At 32.1% G+C, this 18,921-nt stretch overlaps 1 protein-coding gene across 1 annotated transcript in view; it reads right to left on the bottom strand.

The window, feature by feature from the left end:
* Positions 1–1,260: 1,260 nt before the first annotated feature.
* Ptpmeg2 (Protein tyrosine phosphatase Meg2) overlaps positions 1,261–18,921 on the bottom strand; it is a 133,281-nt gene continuing 115,620 nt past the window's right edge. Inside the window, exons 5-9 of the mRNA XM_074182199.1 lie at positions 16,358–16,604; positions 9,581–9,777; positions 5,989–6,218; positions 4,885–5,092; positions 1,261–3,691 (exon numbers count right to left, since the gene is read on the bottom strand). Of these exons, the coding sequence (XP_074038300.1) occupies positions 3,462–3,691; positions 4,885–5,092; positions 5,989–6,218; positions 9,581–9,777; positions 16,358–16,604 (1,112 nt within the window). The 3' untranslated portion in view covers positions 1,261–3,461. The remainder of the gene's footprint in view (positions 3,692–4,884; positions 5,093–5,988; positions 6,219–9,580; positions 9,778–16,357; positions 16,605–18,921) is intronic.

The raw sequence follows: 18,921 nt of genomic DNA, 5'->3' as shown, positions 1-18,921 counted from the left end.
CAAAATTTTAAATGTTTATTCTAAAATACACAAAGCGTTCAAAGTTGAAGAAAGAATTTTTATTAGCTATTCACAAAGTACCGATCCACTGGAGTCTGAGTGCCTTCAAGTTGCTGTGTTCAAAATTTAAAAAAATATATTCATCAATAACAAAGACATGACAACTCAAAATTCGAAAATTCACTAAATTACCAGTCACAAAAAACACTATGAATTTGTACAACTAAACATTTTTGACATTAATTTTTTCCTGGTATTTAATTAATGTGCAAACTAAGATACAGGGCATCATCAGTTTTTATCATTTTTTGTTATCATGAAAGTTTCAAATGAACTTGGGAGATCATTGAATCCACATAAGAGATGATTACCACCTGAAATCCCTGATATGAAAATGTATGACGTATTTTTTTTATTATCCTTTCATGCTTGAAAAAAGTAAAATAATAAATTACCAAATATCTTTTTTGCAGAGAAGTAGGGTTTTAAAGCAATAAATTTGAAATAAAATGAAAAATTAAATAGCCATAGGGTATCAAATGATTTAATTTTTTTTTGAATCTAAGATGTCTATTATTTTGGAATCGATGCCCAACAAGAATAAATAATCTTCAACACCAACGTTGGGGTAGGAATTAATCTTACATTTACCAAAACCAAAACTTGTATGACATGACAAAATAAATCACTTTTGTTGATACAAAGATCGAATTTTATGAAAGCCCAACAGGGTTTTATGACTCACGTAAAGGGGTTATTTTTCCTATTGTTCTGTTGGATTTTTTTATATGGGATTTGGTTAGACAAGATCTGTCATGATTAGTATTTGAATTTGTGAAAGCAGTAAAAAACTTTTTGACAAATTTACCCGTCCTGTGTTAAAATTTTAAGAGATCATATGACCTCAAAAAAATTAGCATGAGCTTACGTTCTAATAGGGGTACTAGGCTGAATTAAACGTTTTGAAAATTCAAGTAATAAGTTTTCACCTCTCTGAATTGCCTCGATTTCAATTGTCTAATTAATTTCAAATACATTTTTCACTTATTTCTCTCACACTCTTCCAATTTCCTTACAAAAGAGGCATGATACTCTGTGGAAAATGTAAAAATGCTTCGTTAATATTATTTAAAAGCACCCAGGCACCCAATATTTAAAAAACTTTTGTTTGACAGAAACCATCTTCAATTTCACTTGAACTTCTTCATCAATTAACATTATTCAATATTTTCAGTAATCTTGTTCTGAATAAAAAAAGGATTCAAAAAGCATATGTATTGGGAAATAAGATTACAATATTTACATTACACATATTTTTATAAATAATTACAATTTCAGCAATAAAACTTAATCAAAATCAATCACATTTTAACAACTATGGGGTTCATTAAATAGACGTGTAAATTAAGATATCAAACTATTTTTTCAATAAAAAATTGGACAGTCTTCTTTATACGAGGTTCTTGTAAATTAAGTGGCCAACTTTCATGATGAAATGATTTGTGTGACTGATTGCCCATCTCAGAAAAATCCCAGATAATTTTCAGGCCCCTCGTAAAATTTCATTCATAAGTATTTATTATACACATTTATTACAGTTTTAGTTATATTATTTCGAAGTTATTTGAAAAATTCCCAACATTATTTTAATGAAATGCTTGGTCAGAATGAATGAGCAAGGGAATTATTAAGACAAAACTTAGTAGCAATCTTTTACAACAAATTCCTTCTTGCCCATTCTCGGCATAAAATCTATGAATTTAACAACAGACCCATCAGTAGAGGAGACAGGGGCAATCCTTTCTTTCCAGTTAAAAAATAGTAACCATCGATATTAACATACAGAAATCAATGTCAAAACGATTCATTTATTATTTACGCTAAATAAAAGAAGTAACACATACTGTTTTCTTGTAGGATTTGTTTTTTTTTTAACTGAAAAATATTAATTAAATTCGTTTAGAAATAATTTGATGATATCAAACAATCTATAAGTTAAAATTTCAGTTTTTACTGCATTTTGATAACAATTCTAGAATTCAACACCAAGAGAATTGAAGGGTTTGAGAAAAAAAGGTTAGATTTACCCCTGATCTGATCGTCTACTTACATAGATTAGAAAGATATGTTAAAAATTGTAGTGACTTAATAAAATCTAGAGGCGTAAGATCCTAGAAAAATACTTTGAGAAAATACTTCTAAATGAATCACATTATTACTAACCACGATACACAATTCTTCATCACATTCTTCAACAAATATTTACAAGATTAAAAACCATAAGGTTTAGGAAATTTTACAAGCAATAAATTAAATAAAAACATCCTTTATGTGCCTCCTCTCACTCCATTCAGATGAAACTCAAATAACCACGCCCCTTTTTAAAATTTTCAAACCAGAAGAGATGATAAAGAGTAAAAAGAATAATTTCAATTTGAAATCAAAGGATAAACAAAGCTTTCCAAATAAGTAGCTGAACCAAAAATTCAATTTTACTTATTTAAACTTTAGAAGCTATATACTTAATCTGAAATTGTCCAATTGAATTTATATATTACATTAATTTTTTGGTGGAAAGTGATCCCTGAAATTTTCTAGCAAATCATTTCAAAGTTTCAAATTTTTTTTCTGAATACTCGGTTGAAATTCAGTTTTCAAAAAATCGGATTTCAACCCATACTATTGTAGAAAATTTTATAGTACAGAAAAAGGTAATAACCCATTTTTTGTACAATAGATAGTTCTGGTGATAACATGAAAAAATTTGTTAATCTGCATTACCAAAAAACTCCACTCCCATATGAAATAAAGATCTGATAAAAACTTAGCATGCAAGGAAGTGAAACAGATCGATCAGCAGAGATGGAGAACCTTCACCAGGAGAAGAAATAAAGTTGAAAAATGAAAAATTAGTGTATGATGAGGTATGATGTAATACCATATTCATTTCTCCATTACTAAATATAAATGTTTTTTCCTGATATTGAAATAGTAACTGAGCTTCTGATTCAATTATAGTGAGGATATATTTCATGTCTTTTAAATCTACATCTTCCAAACAAGGAAGAACAATAGGAGTTACAGAAATGTGACACATTTCTGGATATTTGTCTGATCAGTAGTTTGTGTGGAGGAAAAATAACAGCTCTTCTGATTTGACCTATCGGGAACAATTTAATACTGTTAGTGTTAATTTTCACTTCATGAGCAAACAAATGGTGAGAGAGAATATGTGAGGAACTGAAGTGGAAACAATACCAATAATCATAATAATAATCCAAAGATATATGTTGGGAAGTATCTAATAGTCAGTTTCCAATATCCACCAGGCTTTTAACAGAGACACCTGCCGTACTTCCGCCAAGATAAAAGTTTTAGCTCTTCCATCCAAGTGGTCCATCAAAGAAATATTGAAAACTAACCGTTCACATACGAAATTTTCTATCCCAGTCGAGACACACCTACTCAGAATCTTCTTCGGCACCTTGGTCGAAACCGGTCAGATCCGCCGACTGCAAGTGACCTTTCATCAAAGCGTATTCTATAAGAGCTAAGTGGCAGAAAATATACTGATCGGGCATTTGGATGGAGTAAGCTCGTTGCGATCGTATCCGTTCTACTGTACCACGGATATCTGCAGTTCCAATATCCTCTAGTCTGGAGATGCATATGTCCAAGGTGCAAAAGGTTCCTGAAAAGTACAGTTACTGATATATTCTTCTGCATGACTAGGAGAACAGAAATGAAAATTTTTGGTATTTGATCAGAGTTTTTTGTTGTTGTTTGAGATAGTATTTCATATTGTATCTATTTTCCAAGCGAAACCATTAGAATCACGACAAAAAATGAACTTATGAATGGATTGACCCGTTACTAGATGTTAATTATTATGGACAGTAAAAAAATGAATGAGCAATATGCCGATATATCAACAAGGATTTCTGTTACAAGAGGTGTGATGGACACAAAAATTATTGAATTTCATTTTACGATCATGAGATCAAGTTCTTCTTGGCGATAAATCAGTATTAAAAAAAAATCGTTTAAAAAAAACAAGTCAATCTTTTTGTTCATGATACGTCTAAATAAAAGTTGAGAATTTATAGATCTAAAACAAATTTCAGAAAGACTTAGCTAGTTTGATTCAACGGTCAATTTTTATATTGAACAAAATACATTGTACTTATTGCTCACAAATTAAATTTAGGCATCGTAGATAATACGGACAGGTTGTGAATAAACTTACTGTATGCAGATCAATGTAAAAGTTCATCAAATTTTATTTGTGATTACATACAATTTATTTTGTTTAATCAAAGGGACTAAATCTTAAATTTTGCAAAGTAATTGTTTTTAATTCTCAAGCACTGCTCTCATTTACATTCTGAGGGACCGACATGAAAGGGTATGTTACCTGAAAAGAAAATAGCCTTCAAGGCTGACTTGTTTTTCAAAAACTGAAAGTATTCTGAAAATTCACTTCTCACCAAACCTAACTTCATCTCACAAACTTAAAATGAAATTCAAGAATGTCTAGCCCATCGCACCTCTTATAACACTAATTCTGGCACACATAATATATAGACATATTGGTAAGTCAATATATCAGACAATCATCTTTACCTATTCTTAACTTATTTGACTGGATTTATAAATCTCATTGACAGAGTTTTCTGATAAGTGATATCGTTACATGATGAAATTGATATCAAGTGATTAGAAGAAAAAATATTTTATGTTAGTTGAGTTTATGTAGATATAACATAAAATTATAACCTCCAGCATAAAACGCACCTCACTTCTAAGATAAAATGTGTCGTAATTACTATTCAACGGTTCTATTGGGTTCAAAAAAATGAAAAGGGAATATGCCAACACACTTACCAGTTCTTCCAATGCCTGCACTACAATGTACAACAATAGGAGGTCCCCTTGGATGTCCTGCCCACGTATCACCTAAAGCTACCACCATACTAGCCTGTTTCCGCCTCACCCTCTCTAAAAATTCTAACATGGCCTTGGCAGAATGTGGTACTCCATAGTCTGGCCACGAGGTGAATTGCCAATGTGAAACTTCCCGAGTTTCATCGGTCTGAAAATAATATTTGTTTTCTGACTTCCGCAACATACCACAAAAAGCACATACATTATTAAATTGTGGAAAATTAATTCAATTGAGAGGATAAAAAAGCTCTAAAAAAAAGGAAAACTTCAAATGAAATACAAATTACACAATTTATATGATATAAAAAAGCTTGCCATGACATTTTCGTTAAAAAAACAACACTTCTTAGAAATACTCATTTCAAAATCAAGTTACATATTATGTTATTGTTTATCTACACACGTAAATATCGCGACATCATACAAATTGGGTAATGTAATGTATTGATTGGTTTGGTTCAAAATTTAGTTAATTTTCAGAGAATATGAAAAATGTCTTTTACCAACAATCTATCATTAATTTAATGTTCCTCAGTCTGTACTTTTAATGCATCATTGTTGTAAGGTCTTTCCTTTAAACCTTTCTTCGAGCAACACCAAACTATCCCAAACCTTTACCGAGTTATAACTCTTTAAAATGGTATGTCGCCATTTTGAATAATTTCATAAAAGATGCATCTACGGCGGTCTGCCATATTGGATGTTGAGTGACGTCATTTTGTTTTTCGTATTTTAAGCAAATATTTGATACCCATATCACACAAACGCAAAAAAAATAACTACTTTGTCATCTTGGACGCTCCGTCATACAGGACTCAAGAGTGACGTCATGTTATTTTTCTTATCCTTTTCAGCAAACCCTTTCAATTGAAACCCATCATGAAGATGCATTAAAAACTAGTCTGACATATTGAATGCAGAATTATGTCATTCACCTCAGCTCAGTTGGTTTGAGGATATCTGCTTTTAAATTCAACAATTGCAACAAACATTGCAAGTTAAATACAAGTTTCTGATAAAACTAAAAGCAATAGGAATACTCACTTTACTATTTGTTAAGCTAATTGTTGACACAGTATAATCCGGATCTGTTTCCACAGCCAACGTTTTAACTATGAATTGACCATAAACTACTTCACCATCCACCTGAGTTTCCCAGTACTGGTGACACTTCAGTCTCCCTCTTTCCATTACTCTAGTTGTCATCACTATTATTAATGTGTGTTGTTCCCATATCATGCGCCAAAAATCTGTCGTCGTTTTCGGTAAGGGTCCTGAAATAATAAAGTCAATTAACATGCATGCTTATTCGATAATAAACTTACAATTCTTATTGACGCTTTTCCGAAATCCGAGAAATATGAAAATTATAGTGGAAAACTTTATATACGTGTGGAAGATGCAAACTTTTTAGTTCACCCCTATAGTTACTGCATAAATTCCAAGTATTTTTCAAAAAGAAAAATGTTCTATTGATAAGTGACTTGTAGTATTTAATAATTTTGCATATCAAAAAAATAGCTAAGAAATTATATAGATACTTATCTTAACGTTTCAGAGGCCTCTCAGAATTGGAAAGAAATTTGAATCTATAAGCAGTTTTTCTTCTCTCATACTTCCTCGACAAATGTCAAAGGAGTTTTGAAATTTAAAATATGTAAATGTTTTTGATCGACTTCTGAAACATTATATGCAGTACAAGTTTCCATTCTCATTTTTCAAAATGTATAAGTGGTATACAAGGACATTTTCAAACGTTTATTGTACGAGTATTCATTCGAAAATGTTCTTGTAGGACGAAACTGCAGTAACATTAGTTACAAATACAAGTGGTATAAAAACATAGAAAGTTTTAATTCTCATTTTTCATGACAACCTTCTACCACGTAGTAATATCAATTCAATTCTCTTATTTTTGTCAGAATATAGTTCCAGATATTTATAACACTTTGTTGATATCTATGTGATTTTCATTAAGAACCATCTTCCAAAATGGCTGATATATTTTGTTCTTATTTCTGGTTTCATGGTAGTGGATGGACATTTTGATTCTTAGGGATATTTTGTTGTTGTTTAAAAACTATGATAAGTTTGAATATATAAAGGCATGGCAAGGTTAAGATTCCAGACTTCCTAAACAGTTCTTCACATGATGTTAGAGACGAGACTCCCATTATGTAGCAAATTGCCAAAAACGACTTTCCTCGATAGGAAGACTAAACAGATTGTCTCTGGTCTGGATTCCGGGCCATACTGGCCTGGAAGGTAATGAAGCTGCTGACTCTCTTACAAAGGAGGGTGCTGCAAGCGGCTTCATTGGACCAGAACCTGTCATTGGCATCGTTTTGGGCTTTGCCAAACAAACATTCAACACCTGGATGGCAAGAAGATTTATGGACTTCTGGCAGAATATTCCAGGAGGCGTTTATCCACCCTTCAAAGCTTGAATCATCATATGCAGACACTCGGACTGTCGGAAGACAGTGTGTGTCGCCTCTATTTGAAAAATGATGAAACAGCAGAGCATATACTTTGTGCCTGCCCTGCTGGGGACCAAATCAGGTTCTTAGAATTCGGCAGATCGGTACTCTCACCATCTGACCTGAAAGACCACTCACCATACAAACTAATCGGCTTCGTTAAGAAGCTGGGTTTATTTGTCTGAGTGTGAATAGGTGTGAGCCACAATAAGCCCTTGCTGGTTGCGGTGGAGGGTCGAATAGACCCACTCACTTAGACCTAACCTAACTCATCATGCTTCCTGATTTTTTCTGCATAATGAATGCAGACTATGCATAGTGTGCCCCAATATTATTCTTCTTTGAATTCTTGCCCGAGTACAATCATACTCTATAGAAATGACTCGTTCTTTCTGGTCTCAACAGAGTGCTGTACATTTCATTAAGAAAAAACAGAATGTCATAAAGTCAGAGGTTGATTAATAATACCTTCTCATATTCAATAGCTTCATACTCATAGACTATGAAAACACTTGAGGAATCTATAGTATAATGAAACACCTATTGCAGTTTTGTAAACTGTCCTGTGAAAATCTCACAATAAAGTGTTACTTGAATAAATTATGGATTTTCATCAAGTATCGGCCAATTCCATCACAATGAACTTGAAGATACAAATAATACTAGAGCCATGAAGTACCTGGACATTTGCAGGATGATAAGAAAAAACAACTTCACATAAAGTAAGGTGGCATACTTGTATGAAGAATTCGGCGATTCCAATATGTGTTTGATTAGTACCTCGTTTACAGGCAGATGGAGCGATGACAAATATATTGTCTGTCATTTGCTTCAGCCTTGTTCGAGGAATGATACTCTGAAAGGAATTCGATTTTTAATTATAGAAAATCATAAGACTTCATGCTTGTGATGACACTACCTGGCACTAACGACTAGCCAAATAGCCCGAAACCAGTCTGCAAGTGTGTTCCAATAATTGAAAATCGATTCTGGAAGTTGTATCGCCAACAGCAATAGCAGGAGTTACTTCTGTGAAGAATCCTTCACCGTCCCCTGTTGGATATAATCCAACGCCCTTCGTGGTATTAGCCAGATAAGTAGTTGTTTTCTGATAGGTGTCAGCCCATTATTCTACAATGTAGGTGAGTTGAGACTGGCCTGAACGAATTCTTCTTTTAGATAATTTACTCTACTCATGTCACGATGACAATATGTAAAGACATTCATATGCTCATTTGATTCAGTATCGGCCATAGGAATAGGAGTAAATTTTGACATATTGCGTGACACAAAGTCATAATGTGACGAATGAAATTAGTGCTTTATTTTGTAATATTATCCAGAACAGTGCTGATGAGCTAATAAGACAAGTGTCTTATTCTCAATTTTCAAAGTCCGCCATAGAGAATGATAGTCTTTCAAGTAGTGTTTCTTGGAATGATATCTGATTCGATTCCATAACGAATGCTTGGATTATTAACCGAATAGAAAAAAGTTATTTTCAAATAATTCAATGTTCATGTGAAAGTAGTTGTTTTGGAAGGACATTCTCTTCCAGTTTGTATTTGAAAATAACTTCTATGTATGTTCTACAAATATTTATAAAGGGTCGATTTGAGATTTTGACCTATTCATTTCCTTCAAATCCCTGGGGATTTGAAAGATTTTTTCATCCATTCCAACAATCTTTCTTCCTGTACATGTCCTTGTTGGATATTTTTCATATTCTTCTGGACATAAAATGTGAGCTGATTATGGTTTCTCTAAGGACTTGTATATCAGTTCTCATAAGTATTGTATTAGAACTGGGGGTAAGCCTAGATTTAGTTTTTGTATTGTTATATAACAGTCCCTATAGCCCTACATTATTCAACTCTCTTCTGGATCTGTACAACTATTTATGCTAAAATTCCACCATTCAACAGTGACCATTCAAATATATACTTTGAAAAGAAGTGGAGAAATACTAGTCACAGTGCACAGGATTTCTGTTTGAAGTTCAATAATATTTTGTGAACTGCCTAATGAAACGATTTCAGAAACTTTTCAAATCAATGAATACTGATCCTTCTAAAGTAAGTTTTATCTGGATTTCTCTAAAGAAAGTGTATTGTTCAATTAGAAATATTGTTAAAATACAATTATACAATTCTCACCTTGTGTATTGATGAATGCATTCTTTTGTTTATACCCATCGACGAAATTCGCGTGAATATAATCATTGTCATAGTCATTGTCTACTTCAGATAAAATCACTCTGCTATGGTCATAACACAACACGTCAGTATACCTGTTTTTAGGCAGGTTATTTCTTGATTTAGCTATGTTGAATGTACCATCAGGAGGCCTCAACCTAAAAATGAAGAAGTAATATAAGGCCATAAGCTCATAAGTATCAAATAATTCAGTAAATGGGTTCACTAGAACAAGTGAATCTTTTAAAACCATAACAGTTTGAGTGACCTAAAACTAAGGTCAACTTTCATTCTGCAATACTGGTGTGGTTATGGATTGCAGAATTTCTTTTAGGCGGGGCAAAAACTGAAAAATGCCGCCCCCGCCCAATTATATTTATTTTTACCTATCATCTTTATATTTCAGTATCAGATGTCCACTAATTGATTGACATTTGGACATAGGCCTTTCGGAAATAATGCATCCATCGCTGTTATTTCTGTGTTAAGCCTATATATTTACAGATATATAGACATGAACGTGTAGGACATATACTTTATACGTAGCCCAGGATAGGATTTATAATAAAAATATGTATAATAAAAATAAAAATCAAATATCTTATTACAAATCCAAAATACAAATCATGAAATTATGAAACAACAATAAAAATTAATTGGCGCTCCAGGGCGACTTCATTTTGATTCCAGTGGCGCATTTTCTTCATCAGCTGCAGGAAAACCCTGAAAAATCTGCAGCACCACATCATCTTATTGAATACTGTGAATTTTACTCTTCAAGCTTTTTGTTCACCAAATGAACCTATGACTTTGTCATAATTTAACTCGTATGCGATTCGATTTTATATCACTAAGATTGCAGGACTCGATAAGCGTTCTTGGCTCAGAGAAGATCACAAATAATTTTTATAACTAGTTATAGTTTGCTGAAACTTTGCTCACAGCTTGCAGATGTAGTAGGAAGCGTAAAGTAAGTTCGCAGAGCAAGACAAATATTAGGAAAAGTTTCCTGCAAATCATGCGCATAGATATGTTGTAAGAGATAGAAATCGTTTGCCTTTTCTATATCACCAAATGAAAGTGGAGCTTGCTCTTTAAAAACATTGAGTTCCTGGCAGAATTCAACGGTGCTTGAATCTCGCTCGTATTTTCAAGCCAGAGCTGCTCCATACTTCTGCAGTTCTTCAATTGACATTTTCAAATTATTAGTACTACTAAGAGAAGCAAAATTCAAATTCAACATGATGCCACAATCAAACGCTTTTTCAATTTCTGATACGATTCGATCGAATACCATAATTTTTTCTTTAGGAAATAGTTGAACGGGTTGCGAGTGTTTGTAATTCGTCTTCACACATTTCATCAAAATGTTTTTTACGTTTCGGAATTCGTCTGTTTTGTAAAATAGGCGCAATACCAGTTTCTTTCAGCAACTTCTCCAGCCTCTTTTATCCAATATTTCATTGGATTTTGTCTATTTTTTTGCAAAGTTTTAGGCAGACCATCCATTAGTACGACGTAAATGGCAAAGATAATATCTTCTTTCTGAATTTCTATATTCACTTGATTGAGTTCGTGAAAAAAATTCGCCCAAATAGTTGAATTAGGAATAAATTTTAAATTCCTTATAGCAGCTAAGAAATGACCTGCCTCGTACTTAGCTCCTGGAGCTAAGGCTTCCACTACTTCCGGCAAATTATTTCATAAGACATTCACAGCAATATGTTTCGCCTACATACTTTTACATTTGTTTTAACATATTTTTTTTAAATATTGTCACACATAGTAGTGGAACCAACAAAAAAGCAATATACTTTTTGAATCAGTCCAAATAGGTTAATAGCTTCCTGGCATGATGAGGCAGAATGAACAACTACAAAATTTTAGGAGTGAGCCAAGCAAGGTAAGAATTCGGCCACCTCTTTCGATTCTGCGATCCTAGCTTGTACTCCTTTATAGCTGCCGGCCATATTGAACCCATTATCATAAGATTGACCACGACATTGTCCAATATCTAATATGATCGACAAGTACTAAATAGTAAACACAAACGGCCAACACACACGTTGAACTTGCCGCCCGAGGCATAGGCCTCGACTTGCCGCCCGGGGCATAGGCCCCGACTTGCCACCCGGGGCATAGGCCTCGGCTTGCCCCCCCCCATAGATCCAGGCCTGATTAAATCCACAGTGGAATAAGAAATTATGCTAGAAAAATGCTAAAATATGTTTTTTTCTTAACTAGCTGTCGCCCTTACGAACGACAATCCTCAGAAATAGAAACTTTTACGAGCTAAGGATTAACAAGGCCTTTCCTTGTAATTCCTACCAGGGAGAGTTAGTTATCTTTGGCACACTAAATATTGTTTCAAATTAGTATTTATATTTAGTGTGAACTTTCAGATGTATAAATTTTATAAATTTTACCGAAGTTCTGTTTACTTCAAAGGGGGCGCTAGTATCATTAACCAATAACCACTCACACCATAAAGTAAATGATCATTGAGTCCGAGAATCATGTGCCATGAGAAGATACAATATGACTCAAAAATGACAACCTTCTGTATTTGTCTAGACCAAGTTTTCAATCCTGTTGCAGCAAACCAATATGATCTTGGGGTTTGAGAGTTGGGAAATATCATTTGACCAAAGACTTATGATTATTAGGTTCAGCAGTCTGAGTAAGTTATGATACTATTAAGTATCATATTATTGTGTTATATTTGTTCCTTCGTTCAAAATAACAAGATTTTCACATTTTCCTAGCAGTAAGGAAGTTTTCTCATATATTCAAACCATTTTGAGGTGGTTTTTGTCGGAGGATATGCCTCATAATTGTTTTAGAAAGTATTTATAAAAATTTCAGAAGTCAGTGTACTTTTTCGATATCAAAACTGAAGTTTATTTGTGAATTCTGGCAACCATGGTCTCTATTAAAAAGTTTTTTTAGAGTATGATGTACGGATACACCCAATTCTAGTTCGATTTTTAATAAAAAAATGGCATTTACCAAATTCAACCAATGGTTGGAGCTAGCAGTAGAAGCCCCGGTGTGGCACATTTTCCAAAAATGTATTATCACATCTGCTATCAAAATAAGAGATTGACTATTCCAATCAATAAGAAATATATTTCATCTTTTAAGAGGAAAACTCTTGCTGACAAATCATGGTTTGAATAAATTATACAATTTTTATTCAATTCCTTGTTATACTCGTACATAAATAGTAACTTTAATTAGACCAACACTATTTTTGAAACTGAAAGCATCATAACATTGAACAAATATTGAATAATTTTTCAGGGTATATTTCCCTGACAAAATTCATATGTCATAATTGAATTATGAGGGCAAACCTTCCCCAATCAAATTATTCAATAAGTGGAGTTGCAATAGTTGTAACATCTTTATGATTTCTAATATGTGGTTTAAAAACTTAGCGAGATATAGTGGTAAGTCTAACACTTATTCAACCAACGAATTCTTTGAAGATTGATTGAAAGCAAAAAATTTAAAAATTTTAAATAAAAGGAAGTAACGTAAAAAAACGGTATACACAAAATACCAAAACTAATATACATCTACAACCGAATACTCTCTAAAGTCTAGACTCTAGAGAAATATTATTATGAGTAACAACTGTTGTTAATAGAAAAAGTATGTGAGAACTGTCAAATCAACTGTGGCATATTTGAAAAAAACAGTAAATAACCCTGATATACAGTTGAACAGTGATATCATATACCTCAATTCACAAAGCCTACTGAAACATAAAGATGAAATTCATGAAAGTATTGTTTGTTATGATCCAAAAGTAATTTTATTAAGTGAAACCAGAACAACTGAGGATATTGAAGATGTGGAACTTATAATGGACAATTATACTTGCATCCGTTGTGATTCAAAAAACAAACATACTGGTGGCGTTGTCATGTATATAAATAAAAAATTCGAATTTTCTATTTTTAAGAAGTTCATACTGGAATCGAACTACTGGTGTAAAATTGTTAAAATTAACTTCAAATCTTCAATATGGTTGATTGGATGTTTATATCATTCACCTTCTAGTTCTCATGCAACTTTATTAGAAGATTTACAGGATGTTTGCGAGAAGCTTGTGTCATCTAACAATAGTTTTATTCTGGTAGGTGATTTTAATTTAAACTTATTAGAAGAAAGTTTCTATACAAAAAAAATCAAGAATATTTTAACAACCTATGGTATAAATCAAACACTAACTGAGCCTACTAGAAAGATACTAGATACACAATCATTAATAGATTTGGTTTTGAATAATTACGATAATATAATTTCAAATGTTCATTTAACGCCAAAAATTACTGTCCACTCAATTATTTCTGTCAATTTCCTCTTTAGTCAATCTAACAAAGAAAGCTCAAAAGAAAAGAAATCTTTGTGATAGTAATTTGAGTATAATTAAGAATAAGCTCATTTCTTGTAATTGGTCTATAAACTCTATAGATGTTAATTTACTTTATGAAGAATTTCTCGAAAAATGCTCAAATATTGTAAATAGTATTTCTCCCATACAAATAAAACAATATTCCTTCGTTTGACAATGAAGTTTTTATCAAAATCAAGAAACGGGATGAAGCCTATAAAATATTTGTGACTACGGTGGGAGATGAAAATTTAAAAATAATTAGATGGGAAAATTTAAAAAAATTGAGAAAAGATGTGGTTAACTCATTGAAAATAAAGAAAGTTCAGTATTATCATAACAAAATAGACAGATACAAGAATAATTCCCACTTGATGTGGAAAACCTTAAAAAACCCTTGTTAATAGTAATGATCATACAGTTCCTAACCTAATCCAATTTGAAGGGGTAGTAAGTACTAAAAAAGGTGAGCCTGACATGGCCGAAACTTTCAACATATACTTTGTAAACAGCATCCAACATATAGTCCAAGGTATTGAGAATTCCGAACCATGGTTCAATTTGGATAATAATTTATATTTGTCCTTCAGCACCTTCAGATTGATTACCTTAAGAGATTTGAATGATATAATTGGGTATGGAATCTTGAATTCTAAAATGTTAAAGTAAGTATTTGAAACAGCTGGTTATGCAATCCTCAATTTAATCAATACATCCCTCCAGAATGGTCAATTGCCCGAATTATTAAAAATAAGTACCATTATACCCATACCTGAAGTTACAAACACTATAAAAGCAAGTGAATTTAGACCTATTAATACCTTACCGCCAATAAAGTTTTAGAAATAGCAGTATATAATCAATTATTAGAGTTTATTGACAAAAATCAAATCATGTTTAGCAATCAATCTGGTTTTCAAAAAAAACATTCTTGCGAAACAGCACTACAGTTATCATTTACTAAATTTACTAATGAAACAGATAAGGTAGCTGTCTTTTTAGATTTTAAAAGGGCCTTTGAATCGATTGATAGAAGTATTTTGCTTCAGAAGCTGAGAAGATATGGAATTGAGGGGATGGTTTATGAATGGATAAGTAATTATTTATCAAATAGGAAACAGAGAGTACGTGTGAACGATTATTTCTCATCATATATAACAAATCACACAGGAGTGCCACAAGGTAGTGTGCTTGGTCCCCTATTATTCATTCTGTATCTGAATGATATTCAATTATTTACAGACTGTGAGTTCATCAACTTATTTGCAGATGATACCTTATTGGCCTGTACTGGAGTAAATTTAGAAGAAACTGTTGGCAGAATGAATAAAGTTCTAGAGAAAGTAGAAAAATATCTGAAAACCAATAAAATGAAACTTAACGTTAAAAAAACAAAAGCAATGATAATCACTACTAAATTCAAATATAATCAAATAAATACGAACAACATAAATATAAAAATTGAAGATGAACGTATAGAAATAGTAACATCAGTGAAGTATTTTGGATTTCAACTTGTTAATTGCTTATCATTCGACGACCACTTCGAATATATTGAAAAAAAGATTGCAAAAAAAATAAATTTTTTCTCAAGAATCGTCAATAACTTATCAACAGATACAAAAATTATGGTATATAAATCAATAATCCAACCCCATTTTGACTACTGTGCATCTATTTTATTCTCTTTCAATTTGAACAAAGTGCAACAAATACAAAACTACAAAATCGAGGAATGAGAATAATTTTAAAATGTAATAGGTATACACCAATTTCTACCATGCTATCTGCTCTACAATGGCTCTCAGTATCCAAAAGATTATTCTATTGTTCCATGGTTTTCATTTATAAAATATTAAATAAAATGACCCCACCATACTTGCTATCATTAGTAACTTTCAATAAGGACATTCATCACCACTCTACTAGGCACAACAGCCACATTCATATAAATAGAACAAATACAAGAAATAGTATGAGCAGTTTATTTTTTAAAGGTTTTGTCTAATTCAATGATTTACCTGATTCAATTAAATCTATTTTATCATTAAAGATTTTCAAGAGCGAACTGTTAAAATATATTCATGATGGAAATTGAAAAATTCCTTTTTATTGAGTTAAAATTATGTACGTATATAAAATTGTATTATTTATATACATTTTGTTGATTATATTATATTTCAAGTTAGCTTACCTGTATATTAGGGAATCCTAATTCAATAAATAAATTCAAATTCAATTCAATTCGAATGTTAACTAAGTCATTTTACATGTATAAATTGTAGAGATAATACAGGAAAGAAACGTGGAATTAGAACTTGAAATGTATTTCTCACCTTATTTCAGCATATTCTTGCATCAATCCAGATCGCCCTCTATCTCTAACGTAATCAACTAACTGAGTTGCTGTCAATGCAGCTCCATCTCCATGTAAAGAATCATCATCCGAAAATCCACTGGAAGCGCTACTTGGAGGATTCAGATTTCCTTCTTCTGCCCAACTATCTACTCCATTGCCCGAAACAGAAATATCAATGTCGCTGGGGGCTGAGGCCCGTTTTTGAGGTGATGGCGATTTACCATCTGAAACCAATGAAAGCTAATTTGAACTGTGATAACAATCAAACTAAAATCAATCAAAAGGATCTGAAGATTTATTGTGGAATGATTATTTTCTGTCACTGAATTTTGAAAACATTTTTCTATAGAAAACGATAAAAGCTATCGAGGGTAGGAAATAAAAATGGCAATTATCTTGTATAAAGCATACAAAAGTCTGCAAAAATCGCAGGAATCGTAGGTTAAAAGGTAAGACCTCGTAAATCCATAACTATTACAAGTTTTGGCTTTGGAGAGTTATTGTTAATAGAGGGTTCGGAAAAACCTGTTTTATTTGGGAACAGTGCTTGTTTTAGAAAAGTATATTCCATAGTAAAAAGTTATCGAAACATTTGTCAGAACTTGACACAGCAACAAACAAATTTCTCCGTTGATAATAATGGTGTTATTTCTCATCTTTGAGTAATAGTTTACTTCTCATTATCAGAAATAATTTCTTTCATTCACAAAAACAAAACACTGAAAACTGTTACTATGAGAATTATGAGGTTATCAAAATTATTATTATAACTAAAAAGATGTGCCAAAAATTATTTGATCATTTTAGAAACTACACCTCAACGATTTGATTTCCATAAACTTTATTTGAAAAATATATCACATGTTTCGCTAAGACATTAGCTTTTTCAAGTGATTTGAAAAATCACATTTCAAAAACTACACCTCAACGATTTGATCTCCACAAACTTTATTTGAAAAATATATCACAACATGTTTCAAGTGATTTTTCAAATCACTTGAAAAAGCTAATGTCTTAGCGAAACATGTTGTGATATATTTCTCAAATAAAGTTTGTGGAGATCAAATCGTTGAGGTGTAGTTTTTGAAATTACTATGGATCTTCATCAAGTAACGGCCGAATCAATCAGAAAATTATTTGATCAATTTTAAAATTTATTTCACCTTCAGAAAGCTACATCATCAGCGGGTAACATTGACAGTATTTCATTAAAAAAAAGAGATGCCTACGAAAATTGCAATAATGTATCTAAGGTATCAACATTTGCCTATAAAAATCAGTTATTTGGCGTCACTAGTTGAAATTTTCAATGTGTAGTTCAATTTTTTGTAAAAACAGATTCAATATTGTTGTAAATTATGTTAAAGAAAATAACGCCGGCCGCCACTGGTAGCCATAAACCAATCGTGACGTAGCTAAGAGCGCGCGAATGTACGATGTCCACTGCTGCTCTAGATGTAGCGAGAATAATGCTACCGGCTTAGATAGCATTCCGAGGAATGTTCCAGCGCCTTCGATTGCCAAATGTAAGCGCCATCAACTCCCCCATCGAGATAGTAAAGTGGAAGTTACAGTGCGGTACGCGAAGCGATCTAGTAAGGCGATAGACATTCGAATAATAGTTGAAGTGTTGGTTGTGTTAAAAGTGAAAGAAAGTTATGTTTGATTATTTTTCAGTGTAGTCAATCATTGGAAAACAAACCCACGGGAAAAACATAGCAATATGATTGATTTTGATTATGTTGTGATACGGTAGCCTTTAATATTATAAAGAATTTACATCAAGGTTGAGGAAGTCGATTGAACAAAAGGATGAATAATGCATTTCATAAATGTTATAAATAATGACAGTACACAGACAATTGAAGATTGAACTGTTTAAAAATAAGACTAAGGACGCAAACAAGAAAGATGATTGAAATTGGAAAAACAGTAAAAAATATAAGTGATTGAGTGTATAACATCAAATATCTAGTAGTTCATTAAAAGGAAGACAATTTTTGGAAACTGGCATATTGAAATTTTTCAAGAGAACAGAAACATTTTATAAGGAGGCATTGCTTTATTTTATTTTGAATTTATCTGAACTGAGATTTTTCATTTGCTGAGAAAGTAAGTTCTACAGATTATAGAAATTTTAAAATGGGGTATTTGAATTTGCATAGTGTTGTAGTTATGAATGTAACTGCGAATCCTGAGAGAACAGAATTTGCGGATAACTTGTAATTTGTGATGCATTAAAAATGAAAAAAATTGGCAGGAGCATCATACCATGTGTATAGAGTTATACAGTTTTGCAATGTTCTCTAGAAGACGCATTACTCAATAATCTGAGACTTTCCTTCTGTTGTCTAAAAATGTTAATACAGTGATGAAAGTTTCCCCATAGGATAACTCCATAGTTTATTTTTAAATGAAATAAAGAAAAATATACGGTTTTCATTGTTGATGCATAGATAACATTCCTAAGTTGCTCAAGAATAAAAATAGAATTTGCAATTTTTTTCCTTAGTGCCTCCATATGAGGATGTCAACCTAATT

Source organism: Leptinotarsa decemlineata, unplaced genomic scaffold, assembly GCF_025532065.1.
Source record: "Leptinotarsa decemlineata unplaced genomic scaffold, Ldec_3_MD MMD2_tig00026328_RagTag_RagTag, whole genome shotgun sequence".
Lineage (NCBI taxonomy): Eukaryota > Metazoa > Arthropoda > Insecta > Coleoptera > Chrysomelidae > Leptinotarsa > Leptinotarsa decemlineata.
Note: the sequence above shows the minus strand (reverse complement) of the source record. Positions and strands in the feature narration are given on the sequence as shown.